This window comes from Babjeviella inositovora, assembly GCF_001661335.1.
Source record: "Babjeviella inositovora NRRL Y-12698 unplaced genomic scaffold BABINscaffold_2, whole genome shotgun sequence".
NCBI classification, from domain to species: Eukaryota; Fungi; Ascomycota; class Pichiomycetes; order Serinales; genus Babjeviella; species Babjeviella inositovora.
This window is the reverse complement of record NW_017566839.1, coordinates 669852-692165: the sequence shown is the minus strand read 5'-3', so window position 1 is coordinate 692165 and position 22314 is coordinate 669852. Positions and strand designations below refer to the sequence as shown.

Genomic DNA, 22314 nt, shown 5'->3' with positions numbered 1-22314 from the left:
ACTTAAGAGATGGTCAGCTAAATCTGGAGACTTTGCCGACGTCGGAGGTTTTTCAATAGTGCGGCTCAGATGTATCACCGGAGAGCCTGGGGTGTGGCCGGTAAAGGTGAATACATATCCTGGTTGAGATAGTTAGAAATACAGGGTGAAGAAAAGACCGATTTACATGACAGAATATAATCTACTAGCATATGTGGGTACCAGAGTTTGATTAGAACCTGGTAGGGAGACGGGGCAAGGTGGATGTCTTATGCACCACTGATACGGTTATCGATTGGCAGGGTGTAAGTACTGATTATTATAATAGCATTTTAGCATATGGGAAATTATAGGAGAATTAAAGGCATGGCTGTATAATTAAATCTGTACTAATATACGATCAAGCGTTTAGGTGTCTATAATCCATTAGTTGTTCGATGGCCAAGAGGGTGGGCATTACACACGAAATCAAAAATCATAAGCCTTCAGTGTTGACGTACGCGGAATTGTTTTGGTCGCATCGCGCTAACTACAGGAGAATCTGTTTTGCGATATGCCACATTCCATGATTTAACCAGTGGCATAATACCAGCTTCCAACTGCCAACTACACTATACTACATCCACAATGTCGAGGAATGACGATACACGGAAGCTAATAAGGGATAGTGTCAACTCTTTGAAGCGGGTGGTGGAAACAGACACGGAGATTTCGCTTATCGACATCAAGCTCATGGAGAACTTGAACCGGAAACAGAGCTTGAAATATATCGAATTGAAGGAGAGATACGTGGCCTTGGACAAGGATTCGGAAGCCATTGAACATTTGAGTACGTAACTAGAGAGCTACCGCCTTTAATGCGATACTAACCCCCAGACGCTGAAATCGCGGAGTATGCAATCAAACTAGACGCCTTGGAGGCGTATACTGACACATTGGAAGTGCTCGCGAATGAATTGAACGAGTGGAGCCAGGAGTTGGAGGTGAAGCTCAAGCGGCACGAGGCTGAAAGGCTGAAGCCACAATAGCCAGATAGCACAAAAGAGCGCTGCCCTAAGGTGGATCGCTTCTGTGGCATTATTTCGACATCTAATGCTGGGGTGATATTCAACCACCTTTGTCTTTGCCTGGATCTTATTCCATTCCAGTTTCAGCACGCTACACTCACTTACATGTTGCTATTGCTATTTTTACTCCCTTGTTTAGGCTTGGGTGCTACTGCTGAGACGGTGCTGCTTTCTGTGCCAATAGCCTCAAATGCACGGCCGTTAGATCACATGGTAGGCTCTGAGTCAATCTTGTCCGATATTTCCAACCTCTTCCGAGGGGAATACCAGCTGGGAGCTAGAACTATAAATAGTTACGGCCCTGAAGACTCTGAATCGGAAGACATGGCCGGATCTGACTCGGAATCTGAGGCAGATGATGATTCGGATTCCGACAATGACGAATGGAATGCTTATGCAGCAACTGTGAATGAGACAGTGGCGATGAACGAAGAACCTAAAGTGGAGTCGGCCAAGCTCAGGATCGAGATCCACCGCCCGGTCCAGTTTGGCTGGTCCAGTGACGATGATGAGGAAAAAACTTTGATGCGTGTGTTACTGACGGAGAAGCCATTGGGTGTTTCTAGCACCAGTTTGCACTATCTGATGGAGCTAGACTTAGGAGGTTCCAAAAGCTGTGGGGATTCTTGCGGAGATGACAGTTGTGGAGATGACAGTTGTGGAGATGACAGTTGTGGAGATGACAGTTGTGGAGATGACAGTTGTGGAGATGACAGTTGTGGAGGATGCAACGAGTCTAGCAAGAAGAGATTTTTTTGGGTTTTTTCCGAAGAGGTAGCTGAGACTGTCTCCCCTGGACCATTGAAATCCGAAGCTTTGGAGAAACAGGAGCTAGCGATCGATCTTATGGATTGTGGCCATGTTTCCGACTCTGACGGTTGTGGCCACAGCAAGGACGAGTGCGGTGGCTGCCCATCACACGGATGGTGGCCATTCAGAGCTAACTCAAGCACGATGTTGAGGGCAGTCAGATCGAACTTTACGAACGTTACAAACGTGACGGTATTGGTGTCTGAGTCCCCGGATGATGATTATGACAGCTCGGGGGACCTTTCGTTTGTCTTCTCTCTGCATAACGCGTTTCTCAGCATGTTTTTCATCGGTATTTTGCTCAATCTCTGAGCCAAGTTTGTATCTCGGAGAAGTAGATAAATTGAGTTTTCTAGGCCTATTTCCTTATTTATTTAGGAAAAGACGGTATATTAATATTTCTGTATACCGTGGATGCTATCTCCCGGGTTCAACTCTATACTAATACTTTAAGCAACTGGGGCTCATATCGACAAAAACGTGAGCACCACGGAACCTTGCTAGCGAAGACTAAAATAAGTATTTCCCAGTATTACTAGTGATATTTGTGGATTGCAGACACATGCATGTGGGAACATTCGTTGCATTTGTGGCGGCGATTTCTTTGTGCAAATAATAACCCAGGGGCGAGGCAATAAACGAGTACACAGACTATTTTTCATCTCAAGGAAATAAGCTATGAGTTTTATAGTTTTTGATTTGTCGTCTTTTGTCACGGTTATAGTAAAGACACATATCGGTCATGGTTGAACCTTTGAAGTACTTATTCCTTCTCGTAGCTCTTTCGCTAAGGGCAGTCGCCACTGAAGCAAGGAATAAACTTCCCGGCATCCAGTCCAATGGCGATACAGCTCCCCAGACCTTTTTCAGAGATCTTCGTGAAACTATGTCCGATACAGGCAACGAATACGGCCAATACGATGGCCGCTACATGTATGAAGGAGACACTACCGATGCAGATAATGATGGCTATGAACAAGTTTCGGAAGAAGTCCAAGGAGCTACCAGACTTTTACCTCGGAGACTGCTACCCGAAGAAGATACCGTAGAGGCCAAATTGACAATTGAAATATCAAATCCTTATAACGGGGAGTGGAGTTTTCCTTGGAATAAAGAGAAGGACGCGGAGGATGATGAGATTGACGATGAAAATGACTGGGATTTTGAACAAGATCAGGAAGAAGAAGAAGAGGAACCAATTAGAAATCGAAAATCCGCAGGTCAGAGTCATGGCAGGAAACGGTATTCTTTTACCTACAACGCTCTTAGTGAGAACCCCGTAGAAGGGGACCAAAACCGCGAACCAGGAATGCTCAATACAACAAGTTTGTATTTCGGTATTGAGTTTGATATTGGCAAGCCTGACAAAGACTGCGAAGCAGAAAACGATTGTGGGGCAGAAAAAGATTGTGGGGCAGAAAAAGATTGCGGAGCAGAAAAAGATTGTGAACCTTGTAAATGGTTCTGGTTTTTCACTATCGATGACCCTAACACAGAAAATCCAGAAAGCATAAACTTACCTAACCTAGCAGGATCAGCTAAGGAATCCTTGAGTAAGACCACTAATACTCCCCCACTACTTATTGGGACTACAACGGAAGGTACCGAGAAGATACCGAAACGTTTGAGTTCTATTGCAAATGCTCACGCTAGGGACCACCCCACAAGCGCTTTTACTGATTCGACACCTGAAAGCAGCGGCCCATCAACCTCTATCGTTGGGGATGGTGGTATTTTTCACTCAATTCCTGGAATTAACCACCAATATACCTCAATGACTAAACCAGACGACCCAGATACCAACGGTAACGGGAAAAGTCAGGTGTTCCAAGGTACAAAAATTGAACTCTCAACTGCCACTACAAATGTTGCCAGTTCAACAATCGTGATGTCGATCTTTGGCCAGACAACTGATGCTGACACTTCCCACTGGAGAGAAAACTTAACCACATCTTTCTACCAACATGGTTTGTACTGGGAGAAGACGAGTGCAGGAACGATCTTCACTCCGTATATATGGCTTCACGTATTTATGGCTGTTTCCTTAGGGCTTGCTACAATCCTTTACATATAGGCCAAAGCTTATGAGACAAGCTGGAGCAGTCAGTGGTTAAGGTAACGTATAGGGCTATATAGTTACAAAATTTAAAATGAAGCCATCTGCGTACATAGTCTGGATAATAATGCCTGTGTGATTTATAAACGCAGCTGGGCTGCAATTTGACATTCAGCCGAGAATTTAACCGCGTAACCTTCCATCCAACTACACACACGTAGCTAATTTTTAATTTACACCTAGACCGGTGGTTCTAGGCCGGCTTACCATCTTGTAAACCCAAATATGCCATTGTGGCATCTGTCTGACTTGCGCATGCGTATATGCATGTGTTTAATGCCCACTATACAAGGCAGAATTACAAATTCAGAATTAACGTGTGTCTACCCTGGATTATCAGGTTAACCACGGAGGTATCCACCCTTAGATCTCAACTCCCTTTACAATCAGGCAAATCTGAAACCAGTTTTTGGTAAATCCGATTGCTGATAATGCAATCATGGAACCTTGCACCCGGAGTTCTCAGCTTGAGTTACGTCTTAGTACTTGTTAGGGATGCCTATGCAGAAGAAAACTCTATATTTCCAATAAATCTCAATCCTCCAAATATTAGTCCTCCAAATCTCAATTTAAGCCGTCCACTCTATGACGAAGCCACTTCAGAAATTGTGTTCCAGAATGAAATTAGAAGTCACGGTGTCCGTTTTTCGCGCAGAAGAGATACTAAAAGTTCCGAGGAGGAGTCACTTGACCCTCACGGAGAACTTTACTCAAAAATACATATTCCGTACGACCAAGCCGAAGTTTCCTTGAAGAGAAAAATCAAACACTCTATCAATAAGATCCCTAATATCTGCATCAACGGTGGGATCGAGAAAAAGACGGAAATAAGGAAAGGAAAGCGTGAAATATTACTTCTAGATGCAGCCTACAAGGTACGGGGATGGGGTACTACAGCAAATAGTCCAGGAGAAGGTATTTCTGGAGGGAAAGGGGTATCCATTCCGGATATTGCGCCCGTAGACTCTCTGGAAGGTGTATATGATACAAAGGGAAACCCCGACAAGCACGAGGATAATAATAAATCTCCCAATAGCCTTGGGCTCAAAATTAGCTCAGAAAAAGAATTATATCCATCGGGAACCGAAAGTATCAGTGATTCCTCCCAAACTAAGAGTATTTCTGATATTTACGATACGGCGGAAAAGCTTAAAACCATCACCACAGAGCTGGAGGAGCTTGCTTTTGAAGATAAAGATTATGAAAGAGTACCTACGAGTCATTCTGATCTAGGATACAACATTACCCCTGAAACATCTCCAACCATGAGGGTACCGCAATCTCAAACAGATCACTTCGAACCTGGATGCTCAAGCCACGTCTCAGCCGAGAATGCGTTTCACCTACCAGGGATCATCCAGGATCATATCCATTTGATCAACGAGCCAATAGTCATAGACGACTCAGGGGCCACCCAAATCAACGATGGGAAAACCGCCATCAGGGCTTTAATAGGAATTTTGCTTTTCGGAGGAGTCGTATGAAAACTGAGAATTGCGGCTACAAAATTCCAATTACCTAAATTTATATAGAAACCGAAATATACTATTAAATTGAGCGACAATATTGAGAAAGTCCGTAAACAAGGCGGTCCACGTAAGGTTATTTTCCGATGCAAAAGTTTGAAAACACAACCCCCAAAACCTCTTCAATCCCTACAGACTGGCCGGTAATCTTGCCTATTCCCTCAATCGAGTGTTTCAAGCCTTCTGTAGCCAACACAATGTCTTCTTCATCTTTAAACTGTCTGAACTGACTGAAACCAAAAAGGACATCGTTCTGAAAAATGTCACGGGACCGCTGGGAAATGGTGATGGGGTCGTGATCTTCGGTCAAGGTGATGGACTTGAATTCTTGCGTGAGAATCTCCAACAACTCGTCCATCCCAAAACTGCTCAAGCATGAAACCGTAGCAAACGAGTCCTTTGGTAGCCCCAAGATTGTGATAAAGTGGTCGATAGCCTGTTGGCGCTCAACTCTGTCCGCGACTAAATCACATTTGTTCAACACAACAATGACTCTTTGATCGCTCTTTACCTCTTTTATATGTTCTATCAACGACGAATCAATAAACTTCTCATTGATAGGTAACACTAATATCACCAAATTTCCGTCTAAAGATTTCTTCTTCGCTCTCTTGATTCCCTCCGCCTCAATTTTATCGGCCTCGCCGATGGCCCTGATACCGGCTGTATCGCCGATCACAACCTTGTATCCGTTGATATCCAACGGGATGTCAATGACATCTCTGGTTGTGCCGGCAATATCACTGACAATAGCAGCTTCACGGTTGGCAATACTATTCAAAAGAGACGATTTACCAGCGTTCGGCGGCCCTAGAAGGGTAAGCTTGATACCTTTCAACAAGATTTCTGACCGCTGGATACGAGTCAAGTAGCCATTAATCTCATCTTGCAAGACCAGAATATTCGTTTCGACAGTGTCAAAGAGTTCGGTAACTTCTTCGAGGTCGTGATCCTCACCAAAGTCAATAACCGTCGTCAACAATGCCACATTCTTTACAATCTCCTCCCGCCATCCGAAAAACAATTGTTTGTTTTCTCCCTTCATGGACGACAATGCCGCCACTCTCTGGCTTTCTGTTTCCGCGTCAATCATCTCGCGGATCCCCTCTACCTCTGTCAAATCAAACCTTCCATTCTGGAATGCACGTCTGGAGAACTCACCGTTCTCCGCGTACCTGATATAGTTGTCTGTCTGAGAGTTATGGAGATGTTTAATCGCTTTCAAAACCGCAGCCACAACCGCGTTCCCACCGTGAAGGTGCAACTCGAGCAAGTCCTCACCGGTATAGGTTTTGGGACCCTGAAAAAAAAACGTCAACGCTTCGTCTAGCATTATCCCAGTTTCAGGTGAGTACAATTTGCGGACACTGGCAGTTTTCGGCTTGGGAGGTGTGGTTGCTCCCGTCAATTTTTCATAGATATATTTGGATTCAGAGCCAGAGATTCTTACCACGCTGATAGCAGCTCGCCCTAGCTTCGTGGAAAGCGCATAGATGGTCGGCAAGTGGTAGGTTGATCTGACCTGGGAGGGATAAGAAACAAGTTGGCGTACCGCCAGTCGAAAACCTCGCTGAATGAGCATTTTAAGGTAAAGAGGCTGAGAATTTCGTGCTATTGAGGTCTTCAATCATACTTTAGCGGACGCAAGCTGAAATATTCTAAGCGACTAAGGCCGGAAAATATGCAGGCCCGTCTCTGCCGGATAATTTATGATCTGACCTGGAAATTTAAAGGTTATATGCCGGATTAGAATCGACAGGACTACGGTGATTTCAGCGGTCAGACGTACAGAAACTATACAGAACAAGACATATCTGGAAGTACAAACATGATTTTGCTAGGGTTAAGGAGAACATCTCTTCAGCTGACTCTCCTCTATAGGTGCATCACCCACACCCGTGAGCTCAGACATGAGAACCCTTTGGTACGTTACCCCATTTTTGTGGCTGCTTCACCTGCTAACCTGTTAGGGTTTGCCTAAAAAGGGCCCAGAGATGCCCCGGATGTCAAAAGGGTTGCCAATTAAGCAGAAAATCCCCGGTGTTGCGAAAATTATTCTCGTCTCATCTGCCAAGGGCGGTGTGGGCAAGTCCACCGTCTCGGTCAACTTGGCATTGGCCTTGCAGAAGCTCGGAAAAACTACTGGCTTGCTCGACGCGGATATTTTCGGGCCTTCCGTTCCAAGATTGTTGAATTTATCTGGGGAGCCAAGAATCTCAGATGACGGAAAACTTTTGCCTCTTTCTAACTATGGAATCCAGTCCATGTCCATGGGGTATCTTGTTGCCCCTGAAAACGCTGTCGTCTGGCGAGGTTTGATGGTAATGAAGGCGCTTCAGCAGCTCCTTTTCGAGGTCAAATGGGAAAACTTGGACTATTTGGTTATCGATATGCCCCCAGGGACCGGTGATACCCAGCTCACCATCAGTCAGCAGTTGAAGGTGGACGGTGCGGTCATTGTATCGACTCCCCAAGACATTGCCCTTATCGATGCAGTCAAGGGTATCGCCATGTTTAAGAAGGTGAAGATTCCAGTACGTAAACACTTTTTTTTTTAAAACCAGACACTACTAACACAATTAGTTACTTGGACTTGTGCAAAACATGAGCTACTTCGTCTGCCCCAACTGCAGCCATGAGTCCCACATTTTTGGAAGTGATGGTGCGAGGCGAGAAGCCGCAGCACACAACCTTGACGTGTTGGGATCCATTCCCTTGAATGAGGAGATCTGTGTCCAATCCGATAAGGGTAGACCAGTAGTGATCGCGTCCAGTGAAGCCATCGCAAAACCATACTTGGACATTGCCGAGAAGGTAATTGCCAAATTGGGATAGTCGAGACCCGCAGAAATGGACGTAGCACCAGTTTTGTGACGTAAAAAAAAAGCCGCGTTTTGTTTGTGTCTAGGCAACTTAATGCATATGACGATTAACTACCGAATACTCGGTTCCGGCTCGTGAAGATACTTAATCGTACTCGCTACAATGCTAGAGGAGCTAGATGTACGTTCAGTCACGGGTTCATACAGATGAAATAAGAACCATGTTTCTCCTTAAATTGCCATGGATATTGCTTTTGCCTATACACGTTGCTTCGGGCCTAAACATCTTATTTCCGCCCCAGGAATTCTCGGAGACAGATGTGCTTGGATATAATATACCTTTCCTTGACAACGGACTAAACGTGAATCGCTCAGTGGGAGAGGTTCTTACCGGTGATGCTCCAAGTACCGCGGGGGAGACGAAGTTGGAGGTAGATTCACAACCCGTATGGGAAGAGGCATTCTTATCGGAGCAAGAAGTGTCGAGTATAGGGCAAGAAGACTTGCTCCCTTTAGAAGAAGAATTAAGGAGTAGGAAAGAAGAATACGAGGAAACAATGAGTATGGAAAGCCTGGGGGTAGACCAAGGAAGTGAAGAAGCCGTTCCTGCAGAATTGGAAGCTGTTAAATCCGATGTCTTGCCCCAGCCCATCTCCCAAGGAGAGAGCTATGTTCAAGCAGTTGACCCAATACTGAAACTTGCCCAAGAATCTTTTCACGAGGGCTTATTGCCTAGCAGGGGTTCAGGTTTAAGCGACTTGCCCTCCACTGCCAAAGTTGTCCCATTTGAGCCATCGCAGTATACCTCCTTGACAAAAGATTACGAAGATTCCTTGGAAAAAATTCATACTTTACAGCCCTTGGCGGAATCAAGAAACCCCGTACTTGGAAAATCAGTCCGAGAAGGTGAAGATTCTTGGAAACTTTCAAAGCTTGTGGAACTTCCAGACATGGAACCCCAGTTAGCTGCGTATCCCGTGGAACCATCAGATCTGGCAAACCTGTATCTGTTAACCAGACACGATACACCACCCCAAGGATTCCACCAAGGATATGATGAATCATCTCAAGAATTCCACCGAGAACATGATGGACTATCTCGAGGATTCCAGCAGGAATACCGCACGCCATCGGAAGGTTTCCGTCTGGAGCATCGTAATATGCAAGACCCGGGAATTATCATTGGTAAAGATGGTGCCACGGGACCCCTGTTCCACATGCCAATCACCCAAGAGCTTCAACAGATTGAAATAGTCCCAGATAGGCCGATGAACGGCGGTACCGTGGACCCTTATGCCGTTAATGCCGTAGGGCCATTTGATAAAAATTCTGACCCTAGCATCGTTCCGCATCGCTCAACCACACCTGTTTCTTCTGTTGGGTCCAGCACTCTCTACAAGGGGAATGTTTACCAAGATTCATCTCCAAAAAGAGTGGGCCAGCCCATCAAGGACTATTCACAGCAAGTACCCGAGGTCGGTGGGCCCTTTTCCCACTCACCTCTGCCAGAACTGTTCCTTATCTCGAATCCGCCCCACGATGGGAACTCGCCACCATTATCCCTGCTGGATCATCGGAGTGGACACATCGGCGATAACCTTAACGATTTCCCGCCTAATCGTGAAACTTTTGAGAACCGGATTCCCGCGTATCAGTATGATTATGCAATGGCAAAAGATCGGGAGAGAGCTTTAAACCTGCAACTAAGCCAAGGCTTATACGGACGGCCAGGTTATGATAAGATTCCCTTACGTTTAGAATTAGCCGGCGAACCTCAGAACTTCGAACCTAGCAGGGCTTATGATCCTTCGTTGCATCCTTCAGCCGAAGAATCCAACTGGGAAGGCGCAGTTCATTCCTCTAACGAATACACTGGAAACAGTAACCCGTTCTCTATCGTGAGAGGCCCATTGATCATGAAGCCGGCTGTAGAGCAAGACGCATCCAACAATGACACCGAGCCAAACCCGCCGCGGAACCACACCGGAAAATACACCCGAAAGAAGAGACCAGTAAGATTAAATGCTCCATTCTCCAGAGAAAACTACAACTTTGACACTTATTACGACAAAGGCGACGATTTGGAGAACTGCGCCGGGCCTAACCTGGATGCGCGGTCATGGTCGTTTACGGGAGCGGTGGTGCTCATCGCCGTAACTACGATCCTACTCTAATAAAATGGGGCTGACTAAAGTATCACTGTAACCATTCGATATAACGGTTAAACCAAATATATCACCACAATCGGACGTTATCGGACGATTAAACCAAATACACTTAACATGCTATAATTTCTCGGCTCTAGCTCTGCAACGCGCGTAACCGTTCTCGCATCTCGTTCAAGGCCTCCTGGTCCTCGTCCACGGTGTCTGCCGGCTCTTCCTCAGCGTGGCCCAATTCCGTGCTTGGGGCTCCCGCGACCTTGTCCAACTTATCACCCATTACGCCCGCAACAATCTTGTCGATGACTGCGTTGATTTCCTCCTCGTTCGCTTCCTCTTCCTCCTCATCGTTCATCATGTCCATTTGGTCGTCCACCATTTCGTTGATCACGCCGCTCTTCATTAGCTCCCTTTCCAACTCGCGCATGGTGTTGGATAGCGCGGGAATGTGGATCAACTGATTCACGTCACGCATAATGACGGTCGAGTCCACCATCGTCTTCTGTATCTTCTGAGCGGCGAACTGCTCGTTGACCTTCATGCCTATGCTCTCGAGCTGTGCCTTGGACTTCAACATCCGCGACTTTTGGTTTCTGATGAGGAGCAACTCGCGCGCAAACATGCGTACCGTGCGCGTGTCGCCCTTCTTGGCGTGTTGCTTTATTAACGCTTCCGTTTGCTTCTCTAGTCTCGGGAATGTGGCAAGTTCTCGGTCAAGCTGACGCTTGTTCTTTCTGATGAGCGTGTTGCAGCTTCTTAGCTAGCAGCGTTAGTATCCGCATGAGCGGTAAAACCGGGGTACGTACTTGTTCCTTAGGGTCCGGCCCCCAGATTGCTTTCTTAACATAGTCCATTGTGGTGTGTATGGCTGTGTCGGGTTGTTAGATCGGCTTGATAAAGATTATTGGGGCAAAGCCTTTGGCGGTTAGAATAATATAGCGAAACAGACCCTCACCGCTCGCCGGCTTCGTTATCTTATATGGTATCCGCACGACCAGCACTATCATATGCACTGGTACAGAGCTAGCCGGATCTGGGGCATAATCTTTTATTTGGATACGTCTTTTGCCTATATTCAATGAACTAGCTCACAACCAGTTTAATTTGGGGCTATATTGATTTTTTTATTACCAGAAATCCCAGTTATATTATTTACCTTAGCTAGTACTATGATATACAGATAATGCTCTTTATTGCTTATTTATTCATACTGATATCTTGGATTATCGAACTTGCATGCCTTATTCAATATCCTTCATTTTAACCATTCATTTAAGTATACATTTAATTTCCTTATTTCAACATGAGATCGGAAATGGGTGGCAAATCATCCTCCAGTTCTTCGTACTCATCGGACTCCTCATCGTTACCAAACGTACCGTTGATGACAATACCCGGAACCTCCTTCTCAGACTCCTCCTCAGACTCCTCTTCGCTTTCACAGTCAGATATAGCAACTCGGTTGGTATTACCCATCTCTAGGAGATCCTCGAGCCCTCTGTGCTCTCTTCGATCCTTGTACTCCTCCTCGAGCTGTGTCAACCACTCCTCTTCGGCCTTCTTTACCGACTCGTGGTCGGTACACTTTTGGTACACCTCAAGCAACTCTTTGTTGATCTTTAAGAAAGTCAACCCCCACGAGAAGTTTTCCAATAACTGCTCAGCCCACTCAACATGTCCCACAATCGCAAAGCACGCCGCCAATGCCTCCACACAATTCAAGCGCCACGGCCTGCCGTAGTTCACAGGGTTTGCCGCCACGAGATAAGGCAATAACCTCTCGTGCTTCCCACCAATCTTACTGAACGGGATTTCCTCCAATCTAGCCCAAGAGCACTCCACTACAGCAGCACCGTTTGTCTCCACAAGTTCGCGGTCGTCCGGACACACCACGCCCTTACCGTTCGGCGACACAACCACACCCTGGAACTTCTGGCCAACACGCAAGTTCTTGATGAGTCCCAACCTTTCTAATTTCTTACCGCTGCAGCGCTTCGGGTCGCAGTGATCGAAGTCCCACATCGCGATTTTGGCGGGGAACTTGGCGGTGGGCACCCCCGTCTGTCTCTGCTCCTGGAAGCCGCGCTTATGGCCACCCCTTGGCTTACCGTTAGCACCTCTGCTTCGTTTATTCGGTTCGTCTTCGTTAGTCTTGTTTTTGCCCTTACCCATGGTGTGAGACGGTATTTAGATGGGATTATTCTGGTAAGATGAGGCCGATTTTTTAGTGATTATTTTTTTTCTTCGTGTCACGTGGATAAATGCAGGATCCGTCTTACAGACTTCTTATCGAGTGCATGACTTGAAGGTGAGTTCCAATACAAGCCTGTCTCACGAGCTCCAAATGCAAACCCGTCATCCATGTGTTTCAATGAAAATCTGTCTCCCGTGGGTTTTTAATTCCAACCATATTAAATCCGAAAGAATGTAGAAATCCTGTACGATATCCCTCACAGCCACAGGGGTCTTTTCTTATGTTTGTTCCTTGTAGGAGCCTTGATCAGGAGGCATAACGGAGAGGTGGGCGATGATATTTACCTGGACAAGTACCAATACCGGTTGGACAGTATGAAAAACTCTAGCCTCTGGGGTATTGTGGCCTGGATCATTAAATTATCGAAAGACAGTGTATTCCTTAATCATCTATACTTGGGGCGGCAGTGCCTTGGGTAACCACTTGAAAAACGTCCCTTATATCAGTATAGATTATGCCAACTAGTCATTCTTGGGGAAAGTTGCACATCAATAATACCACTACACCCACACGCCTCTCATGAGAGAAATTGAAGGTGGGAAACGTACGGTGGCCAGCGATTTGAAGGCTTCCTACATAATTGCTCTTGGCTAGATATCTATGAGCGGGGATTTGACCGCGAAGAAGCCTAGAGAGTATTGGTGTAGATCACCGCAGATATGGGCATGAAGGATGAAATGTTAGAAGAGGCTCTACCATGACTCAGAGAAAATGGATTGAGGTCTGTGTTTCGGAGAAGGTATTGATTGACGAGTAGAATTCTAAAGTGCTTGTGAATTGGTTAAAAGCAGGTAGAGAGTACTGATGCTTGCTTTTGGTACCTCAGTGGTACACTGGTTTAATTGTATTGTGCCATCGTGGCATCACAAATAGCGATAATCCAATGCTCAAGAAGTTTCAATTAATGTAGTGTTGAGAGCCATAACCACCACGTTATACACGCGGACATAACGCTGCAGACAGATACATGTAATTTTTCAAGCCGTACGGGGAATATTTCTAATAATTGCTATTCAACTATAAACTATTTTATTACAATAGTATTAGCAGCACCAATACCATATGCAATGATGCCAACCTTGTGCTCCGGTTGCTTAGTGAGAAGGCAATTTCCGATACTTCCAGAGGAGGTATCTCCGAGTACTAAAGGGCATTGCAAAACCAGCAATCGAGGCTTCTGTACGACAAATAATCAGATCCTGCTCTGAGGCCGACGCGGCCTCAGATTGTGCCGTACAACCTGACGCGTGCTGTTTCAAAGGAAACGCATTGCACTTAGTTAGGAAATTTGTAAACACTGGATTTTCGTGACGCGCGTCGGACGGGACTAAACGTTTGTTTACCTCAAGGATTAGACTGATCAACGAAATGATCCATCGATAAGATACACCGATTAGGCACACTCTCATGGATAGCCACTCGACGTAATTGGTACATATAAAGTGCCCTGTAGCCCGTGAGTAATCGAGTGTGATGTCTAGGAACTTTAGCAGCCGCGTGGTCCCGCAACAGGGTGTTTGTGCCTGGAGGAACCCCCATCGCACATGAGCCCTGGCGCATGTCTTGGTGGCGCACGTGAACGCGTCTATAGTCACGAAAAACGCGTGTACAGGTTTTCCTTTTTTTTGCCCTAAGCGTTTTCGCAGTGAGACATGCCAACTTTCAGCTATATAAGTATCCCCATATCCCGTGCCATTTACGTGTGCCACTTTTTTCTTCTTTCGACCACTACCATCATACTATACAAGAACCATGTCTGTTAAAGAAACCCCATCCAAGATTGCTGCAAAGAACATTGAGAGCTTAGACCTCGGTGCCAAGAAGAACTTGTCTTCTTTGCTCGCTGACGAACAGCCAACCGAATCTGAGATTGCTGAAATCACGGCTGCCGGTGCCAGAAAGGTCGGCGAGGTTGCCGGGATCTCCGCTGCCCTTTCCAAGGTCGAGGCTGAACACCAAGATTTTTTGAACACCCATAAAACCCACCGTGACCAATTGAAGGGGTTGCAGAAGGAAGAACCATTGTTAGTTGAAAACAAGCGTCGTTTCGTCTTGTTCCCAATTAAGTACCACGAAATCTGGCAGATGTACAAGAAGGCCGAAGCCTCCTTCTGGACCGCCGAGGAGATCGATTTGGGGAAGGACACCCACGACTGGAACAACAGATTGAACGACAACGAAAAATACTTCATCTCCCGTATCTTGGCGTTCTTTGCTGCCTCCGACGGTATTGTCAACGAAAACTTGGTCGAGCACTTCTCTGCCGAGGTCCAGATCCCTGAAGCCAAGTGTTTCTACGGTTTCCAGATCATGATGGAAAACATCCACTCTGAAACGTACTCCTTGTTGATCGACACCTATGTTAAGGATCCAAAGGAGGCTGACTTTTTATTCAATGCCATTGAAAACATTCCATGTATCAAGAAGAAGGCCGACTGGGCCCTTAGATGGATGTGTGACGAGGATGCTTTGTTCGGTGAAAGATTGGTTGCCTTTGCTGCCGTCGAGGGTATTTTCTTCTCGGGTTCTTTTGCCTCCATCTTCTGGTTGAAGAAGAGAGGCTTAATGCCAGGTTTGACTTTCTCCAACGAGTTAATTTGTCGTGACGAGGGTTTACACACCGATTTTGCCTGTTTGTTGTTTGCCCACTTGAACCACAAGCCAAACCCAACCATCGTTGAGAGGATCATCACCGAAGCTGTCGCCATTGAAAAGGAGTTTTTCACCGACGCCTTACCTGTCTCTTTGTTGGGTATGAACAAGGATTTGATGTGCCAGTACGTTGAATTTGTTGCCGATAGATTATTGGTCTCTTTGGGTAACAAGAAGGTTTACAACTCCACCAACCCATTTGACTTTATGGAAAACATTTCCTTGGCCGGTAAGACTAACTTCTTCGAGAAGAGGGTCTCCGACTACCAAAAGGCCGGTGTCATGGGCGGTAACGACTCCCATACCAAGGACAACTTCACCTTTGACGAAGATTTTTAAACAATCAAAAAATGAGAGTTTTCACAAGGTGAATAACTTTCTGGCTAGCGTTCAGGATTCATATTTCTTCTTCTCCCCTATGTTTCATTTCTCTTTGGGTTGTGACATCACTTTTATGCTCCCTCCCCTTTTTTGTTTTCGGTTTCTTTCCTTCTGTAATTTTAGATTAATGCTAATTAATATCATGTTATTTTTCTGTAAGACCCCGTGATTCTGGCTTAACGTTGATATTCATTACAGTTGTATGTTCGCTGAACTTACCCAAACAATGGCTATGGATTCCCTGTATCAAGTTAACGAATTGGCAAAAGATACCCTCAATTTCTTAATCAATCTTGCTAACTGGTCCATTTTCGCCTAGAGGTACCGGCTACGACCACTCGTTACTGTTGCACTGATAGCTAGAGCCGTAGTCGGGACTGAGGAAAAATAGAAATATCGGGGGATGCGCCACACCAGCATCGTCTAGGATACGGGGAAGATATTTCAAGTCCATGAGAACGCTACGATAGAAGCAGTTCTAACTACCTCTAGCATATTATTCATCAGAAAGCCATCTTCCCTATATCAGTTCCTCCACCAACTCAACTAATGGACTTTTTAAAGAGATTTTCAGGCTCCCTGAGCAGCTCACCTGCTCCGGTTACCATTCTCCCGCTGTATCTCAAGCCAGCCCAGCTGTACTTATCAGCATGTCTTAGCATACAGAGTTCCAATCCAACCGTTTCATACTTTTGTGGAATGTACACTATCCAAATTATCCTTGAGATCATTGGCCCGGAATCCCGATCCGGCACCCTCTCAGAAACCCAGTCAAGGGAAGCCGAAGTCGTTACATCTGATCTCATATCGTACTTGGAATCGTTTAAGCGGAAAGTGTTGGCGAAGAACGTGAGATACAACTTGTTGGTAAACGATGATAAAGAGTATGAAAATCGGGACATCTCGGAGGAAGTAGGCTCTGATACAGGCTCCCCTTCACGGAAGTATCTTGCAGATTTTACTCATGAGTTGCTTACCAAGAGTGTTAAGGATATGATTCAAGGTGAGACTACCCATATAACCCTTGAGCGTTTACTCGAGACCGCTCTGGTGTATAGAGTTCTTAGCGGATTCTACCCAGATGTAGACGATGTGCCCCCGTTGCCGAAAGACAAGGAAGAATGTGACAATGAGGTTGAAATGGTTGAGATGAAAGTAATAGGTGAAAGTCCCGGTCCAGCCTTGGAATTGTTCAATAAAGATGTCGCTAAACTCAGTGATGAGATTGACAGTAATATTGATACTCTTGGGTCGATTAATGGTCTTAAGGAAAGCCCAGAATTGAATGAAATTCAACCAATTATCACCAAGAATCCCGACATGGACCAAGGTTTGAATGGAGAGCCCACCGAAGAGGCTGATTTAAGACAAACTACCATGGAAGAAGAGACTGGCGGATCAACTGGGAATACCCCAGTCTCAAATGTGGCATCTAGCGAGGAAGCCGAAAATTATGGTTCGGAGGATGCCATATCAGAGAACGATTCTAAGAATACAGATGATCTCTCGTTTGATCGTTTGAAAAAGCAATTCCTAGTTGAGGCATCTATTGTCGACGACGATGCGATATTGTCCACACTATCTGATTTAAAGTCTCCAGGCACGATCACCACGTTAATTGAAGAGTCAAATGCGCTTGAGCAAACGATTAACCAGGAGCTATCCGATGCCAACAACCTTAAGGTGAAGAGCCTCGAGGAGCTAACCGCTTTGACATTCAAATATGACGATTTGCTTCAACACTCGAATCCCGAGGACTCCTTGACTCGGGCAGAAATTGATAAAAGAATCAAGTATTGCATGGTTCACGCTCTGAGAATATGGAAAAGCATAAAGATAGGAACAGACCCAAACGAAAGTTTTGAGATCTCAGCACCTTCTGGGGAACAAGGACTACAAGCCGACGGGACTGAATTCAGTGATTCCGAGATCCAGCGCATGATTAACCTTGCAATTCAGGAACCAGATAGCGATAGCTCGGAGGATGAATCTATCGGTGGAATGGGGGCTATTTTCCCGGCCATACCATCCCACAATCCTACACCGAACAACCATTCCCAATATGGTATCTCAAGTGACGAGGAGGAGGGTACAGCTACGCTCCCAGCAGTTCAGAGACACTCTCCACACCTAGAAGAGTCACGGGAGCCCCCGGTTCCTGTTGACCCCACCACGATTATCCAAGACGGCAAGTTGATCGAAGAGGCACAAAAATGGGCGAGGTACGCCATATCAGCGTTAAACTACGAAGATGTGGATACCGCTGAGCAGCAACTAGTAAAGGCATTGGAGGCAGTCCAAAGGTTGAAGGATAGAAGGTGAAGTTGCACAAAAAGGGGAGGGGTCTAAAATAGATTGGACGGGAACGGCGTTAGCAATGTTATATGTTAAATCAACTGGATGCATATTCCAGCTAACTGACCAGTAATATACTAGTTATAAAACCACGGGCTTATTTACGGGAGAGAGATCTGGTTCGGCGTTTGACTTTAGGGGTATAGAATGCGGGTTACCAGCGGTTTATCAATATGGAGATGTGCATCCATCGCCCCTGGTATGCCACGCCTAAATAACCTTGATACACAGCACTGGCATACAAACCGTCCCGCAAGGCCCAGGTCCTAGGATGGGGTTTCAAGCGTTGGTTAAGGGTCTAGTTTTTGCATGACGATAGAGTTCTAACTTAGCTTAAATTTAAGGTTTTGCAGCAAACCGGAATCGAGTTTCAAGGCTATTATAAAGTGAGGGGTACTTCTAAGCGATAAAGACAATGCGAGACCGGTCCATTGACCTGTTTCCTTTCCGTTTACGTGATTATAAGGGAAATGAGCCTAATGTAAATTAGCGATATAGGCCAAACCTTGTCTTTTTATCAGATTATCGGGCTTCCTATGAGTAAATAAGCCCCTGGCTAGGTATGTGCATGGGATATTTACCTGAACGCGTCGCGCTAATTCCACTTGATTTGTAGTGCGGCATCCAAACTCTGAGCTCTACGTTTTTTCGATGCAGCCGTTACCATGGGACATTGTAACGTTCGTCTCGTCATTTCAGATCCGGCATACTAAAGAATACTTGCTGCGCCTTCTTTCGAATGAAGGGATAATACTCGCAGAGTTGAGTAAGAGTGTAACGCTGCTAAATGTGGACTAGACAGCCACACTCTAGCAGATATCTGATGCAGCCTTGATGCTCTAGTTATTATTATCAGCCCCTCTCGTTACGTGCCATCCTTCTAGAGACTATGCCAATCGTTCGTCAGCTAACATGTTATAGCTAATGCTAATTGAAATGCGCCTAGACATCTAGCTTCAGGCGCTGCGAAAATCAGGAAATACGCACTAACTTCTAAAAATATGGCAGTGAGATACATCCGCCAAAGATAAATAAACAATCATGAAAACTCCTGGTCCCACGAATCAAAGTTTAGAAACACAAATGCACCATTGTCCTGGTACATCTTGGGGTGCCAGGCTAGTCCTGCGATGATGTCATCGCTAATTGAGGAATAAGCGATGGGTGGCCGTGGCGCGTAAATCAGCAATCACCAAACAAGTCTTGTGCAGCAACGCCGGTGAACGAGCGTTCTCCCGTTCTAAAGAAGATTGTAATTTGTTGCTGCATGCGTAACGCCATGCACGGGAACTTTCACGTTTCTTTTTTCCCCGTATCACATATTTTCACTTCCAAAGCTCCGGACCATCCCAGTAGCCACGGTGACACTCACTAGAGTACCGTATCTCCTGTGTACGACTTCTATATATAGGGCTTCTTTCTGTGAAAACAGAGTCCAGATTTGTGCTAAATAGGAATATACCTTCTTTAGCAGCTCTACCGTGTTCTTCGTTTAACTAACGCTATCCAAGTGCTCTCATATTGCTCAGCAAATCTTAAGTCTGGACGTTCTTGGTTCCAAGATATTTCCGAAACAGAGTTTGCCAGTTGAGCCCCTAGCAAACCGCATCTTCAGCAAATTGCACCTTCTCAGCAAATTATACTTTTTCCCAATCCTACGGACGCAATTTGCTTTATATTGAGGTCTCTTGCTAAATATATATATATTCTTGATTCCACCGCTTAGTCAGCTAACTTAGCAACCCATCCTTAGTCGCCTTTTCTCACCGCCAGCGTCGTCTAACCGAATCAACCACCTTCCCCTATGGCTTTTTCCAAATTTTTCAGCCGGTCACGGTCGGGTACCCCGCCGCCACCGTCAGCCGATACCTACAAGCCCCAGCTCAGCTCGCCTTTAAGAGAATCCACCAACAGAAATGACGATCCCTTTGAGTCTCCTTATGAAACGCTTGTTTCCCAATCGCCCACCCCGCAGTTGTCTGTGCCCCGCAGTCGTCGCGAGTCGCGTCTCCCCTCTCCGGTTATTCGTCAATCATTGGTATTCGCGTCTCCAGACGATGACGACATGGGCACCTGGGAGCTTCCGTCTGACGTACCGGAGCAGTTGATTCCCATCGTCACCTTGATGAACGCCCAGCAGATCCGTGTTTACAGAGAGGGAAAGTTTCAGATTCCGGTCGGCAAGTTTAGCTCTCCTAATCCAGCCGGCAGCTTTAACGCTGCCTCCTGGACGGACGTGAGGGGGCAGTTGTGCGGAAACGAATTGACCATCTGGCCGCTGAGCCAGAATCTCTCCGACGACTCGGTCTACATCAACATTATCGATGCGCATGTTCAGGCGATCCCAAATGAGTTGAAGATAGTGGTATCGACCGACCTGTTTGCGTCGTACAGCATGAAATTTTCCACGGCCAAGAGATTCGAGAGCTGGCTTGCGGCATTCAAGCTCTCGCAGTTCGAGTACATTTCATTGAACGAGGCCTTCACCGCAACGGTGGTTGCCTGGAAGGGGCTCGGCCTCTCCGATATCTCGTACTTATTGAACAGCAAGCACGGCGCGCGGGACTGGGTGGACATCCGGTTGCCCCACCTTCTGTCCAAGTGGGTGAAGTGCTACATGGTCATCAGCGACTCGCCTAATAAGAAGAAAAGCGGACGGGTGGAGCTCTATGCCAGTGACAAGATCTCCAAGAAGAACTTGGTTGCGCACGTAGAGAATGCTTTCGCCATCTTTAACGTTTACCCACAAACGCACAAAGTGGTGGATGAAAATGGAATGTTGAAGCTCCACGGGGGGATCAAGGTGAACGAAAAGTACCTCGACCTCTTTGCGCACTCGAGCGACGATTCCCGCAAACGCAGATCGCTCTCCGTGCGGAGATCCTCTGACGTCCAGCCTCCGGCTTTCCACTTTGCGCACTCCAGGACCGTCTCCACGTCTTCGGCTGTCTCTGTTTCCTCGGACGGTTCGTCTTCTCCCGCGCTTAACGGCAAGAAGAAGGAGGCCAAGCATAAGTACCAGACGTTTCAGTCACTCTACATCATGCCCAAGCGCCACGGTTCAGTCAAGAACGTCGAAACCATGATCAGGACGTATTTGCCCCTCATCAGCAGCTTCAAGTTGTATGGGAAGCCAGACCAGTTGTTGTCCTCTAAAAAGGAGCCGGATTCGTTGTTGTTTGCCATGCCGCACTTGCCCAAGAGTCAGTACCTCTCGTTCAGGGATGCGGAACAGGTTATCAACTCCGGTCTAGGAGGCTTGTTTTCCTCCAATGCGGGTGAGATCATGTACTGGCGCAACGCCTTCAAGGCCACGCTTCTCGCGATGATCAACAGCCCTGAGGGGTTTCACGGCTGCGGACACCTCTCGGAAATCTACTCGTCTGATGAGATGGATAACGTTCATGCCAGCAGATCGTCTTCGTCGATTGTTGGAGGAATACCAAAGAGTAAGCGTCACAGCAAGATTTCCGGTAGGTACGGTTTGAGCCAGCCAGTGGCGGATGACTTTGTCCGCCAGGTGGATGAGCTCATCATCGACAAACAGCAGGGCAAGACTCGCCCTGGAGCGACAATTGCCATGGGTAACGGTTTCTATTCCGGGTCATCGCCATCCACTAGAGGTGAGGTCTACCAGCGCCAGTCACCACCTCTGTCGCCAAGAGGCCAGAGCTTCTACAACGCCGACGACTCGTCGTGGCAGTCAAAGCGCGATCGCGTGCCACATCCGTTTGCGCAGGAGCCGTACAGAGGCGTGGAAACCGAGCTCGGAAAGAGCTCATCATCTTCGTTGCCTAGCACCATCTCTTCTGGAGTGGTTCCTCCGTTGAGCGAATTGCCCAACAAGGTCTTTCAGAGGAGACGAAACGACAGCAGCAATCTGGGGTTGAGTCAGGAAAAATCATCCTTGGTAATTGTGTAGCCCATCCTTTGCATAGTTTTTTTTCTCCCACTTTTCTTTATATCGTTTTTTGTCATCTTTTCAGTATTTGTTTAACGGGTATGTTTTTTTTTTGCATGAATTTCATTATTTCGTAGATGCCATATTTTGTCAGACGTTTTTCAGAGTCAAACTTGCGTCGGGGTTTAGACGTTTACAAGGAAGGTAGATCCAGGCGTAGATCAATAATGAAAAATATCTAAGGCCAAGAGGATTGAGTGGCGCATGGATCTATCATGAGATATATACC

General features: G+C 46.3%; 12 protein-coding genes across 12 annotated transcripts; 9 read left to right on the top strand and 3 right to left on the bottom strand.

Moving 5' to 3' along the window:
- Positions 1 to 606: 606 nt before the first annotated feature.
- Positions 607 to 1007, top strand: BABINDRAFT_6363 (uncharacterized protein; the record flags this gene model as incomplete). Its single annotated transcript, XM_019132414.1, has 2 exons — positions 607 to 808; positions 856 to 1007. 2 exons carry the CDS (start codon positions 607 to 609, stop codon positions 1005 to 1007), a joined length of 354 nt encoding a protein of 117 aa, XP_018987027.1.
- BABINDRAFT_110367 (uncharacterized protein) lies at positions 984 to 2383 on the top strand. Its single transcript, XM_019126827.1, has one exon. It carries the CDS (start codon positions 1152 to 1154, stop codon positions 2166 to 2168), a length of 1017 nt encoding a protein of 338 aa, XP_018987026.1. The 5' UTR covers positions 984 to 1151; the 3' UTR covers positions 2169 to 2383.
- A 215-nt stretch (positions 2384 to 2598) lies between these two features.
- Positions 2599 to 3930, top strand: BABINDRAFT_165228 (uncharacterized protein; the record flags this gene model as incomplete). Its single annotated transcript, XM_019130311.1, has 1 exon — positions 2599 to 3930. One exon carries the CDS (start codon positions 2599 to 2601, stop codon positions 3928 to 3930), a length of 1332 nt encoding a protein of 443 aa, XP_018987025.1.
- Positions 3931 to 4403: 473 nt separating this feature from the next.
- On the top strand, positions 4404 to 5515 carry BABINDRAFT_182755 (uncharacterized protein; the record flags this gene model as incomplete). Its single annotated transcript, XM_019131172.1, has 1 exon — positions 4404 to 5515. The coding sequence occupies one exon, from the start codon at positions 4404 to 4406 to the stop codon at positions 5454 to 5456; it is 1053 nt and encodes a 350-aa protein (XP_018987024.1). The 3' UTR covers positions 5457 to 5515.
- BABINDRAFT_159952 (uncharacterized protein) lies at positions 5505 to 7117 on the bottom strand. The gene has a single exon (XM_019127976.1). The coding sequence runs from the start codon at positions 7078 to 7080 to the stop codon at positions 5575 to 5577; it is 1506 nt and encodes a 501-aa protein (XP_018987023.1). The 5' UTR covers positions 7081 to 7117; the 3' UTR covers positions 5505 to 5574.
- A 209-nt stretch (positions 7118 to 7326) lies between these two features.
- On the top strand, positions 7327 to 8333 carry BABINDRAFT_170395 (uncharacterized protein; the record flags this gene model as incomplete). Its single annotated transcript, XM_019130735.1, has 3 exons — positions 7327 to 7422; positions 7469 to 8032; positions 8082 to 8333. The coding sequence occupies 3 exons, from the start codon at positions 7327 to 7329 to the stop codon at positions 8331 to 8333; spliced, it is 912 nt and encodes a 303-aa protein (XP_018987022.1).
- Positions 8334 to 8400: 67 nt separating this feature from the next.
- On the top strand, positions 8401 to 10660 carry BABINDRAFT_110255 (uncharacterized protein). Its single transcript, XM_019126826.1, has one exon. It carries the CDS (start codon positions 8500 to 8502, stop codon positions 10492 to 10494), a length of 1995 nt encoding a protein of 664 aa, XP_018987021.1. The 5' UTR covers positions 8401 to 8499; the 3' UTR covers positions 10495 to 10660.
- On the bottom strand, positions 10416 to 11347 carry VPS24 (ESCRT-III subunit protein). Its single transcript, XM_019127975.1, has 2 exons — positions 11289 to 11347; positions 10416 to 11242 (listed from the first exon to the last, which is right to left on the bottom strand). Exons 1-2 carry the CDS (start codon positions 11334 to 11336, stop codon positions 10622 to 10624), a joined length of 669 nt encoding a protein of 222 aa, XP_018987020.1. The 5' UTR covers positions 11337 to 11347; the 3' UTR covers positions 10416 to 10621.
- A 428-nt stretch (positions 11348 to 11775) lies between these two features.
- Positions 11776 to 12654, bottom strand: BABINDRAFT_6358 (ribosome biogenesis protein TSR3; the record flags this gene model as incomplete). The annotated part of the gene is made up of 1 exon (XM_019132412.1): positions 11776 to 12654. One exon carries the CDS (start codon positions 12652 to 12654, stop codon positions 11776 to 11778), a length of 879 nt encoding a protein of 292 aa, XP_018987019.1.
- Positions 12655 to 14417: 1763 nt separating this feature from the next.
- Positions 14418 to 15909, top strand: RNR21 (ribonucleotide-diphosphate reductase subunit). Its single transcript, XM_019127974.1, has one exon. The coding sequence runs from the start codon at positions 14489 to 14491 to the stop codon at positions 15725 to 15727; it is 1239 nt and encodes a 412-aa protein (XP_018987018.1). The 5' UTR covers positions 14418 to 14488; the 3' UTR covers positions 15728 to 15909.
- Positions 15910 to 16025: 116 nt separating this feature from the next.
- Positions 16026 to 18499, top strand: BABINDRAFT_159946 (uncharacterized protein). The gene has a single exon (XM_019127973.1). It carries the CDS (start codon positions 16319 to 16321, stop codon positions 18089 to 18091), a length of 1773 nt encoding a protein of 590 aa, XP_018987017.1. The 5' UTR covers positions 16026 to 16318; the 3' UTR covers positions 18092 to 18499.
- Positions 18500 to 19509: 1010 nt separating this feature from the next.
- BABINDRAFT_159945 (uncharacterized protein) lies at positions 19510 to 22159 on the top strand. The gene has a single exon (XM_019127972.1). The coding sequence runs from the start codon at positions 19929 to 19931 to the stop codon at positions 22044 to 22046; it is 2118 nt and encodes a 705-aa protein (XP_018987016.1). The 5' UTR covers positions 19510 to 19928; the 3' UTR covers positions 22047 to 22159.
- Positions 22160 to 22314: the final 155 nt, after the last annotated feature.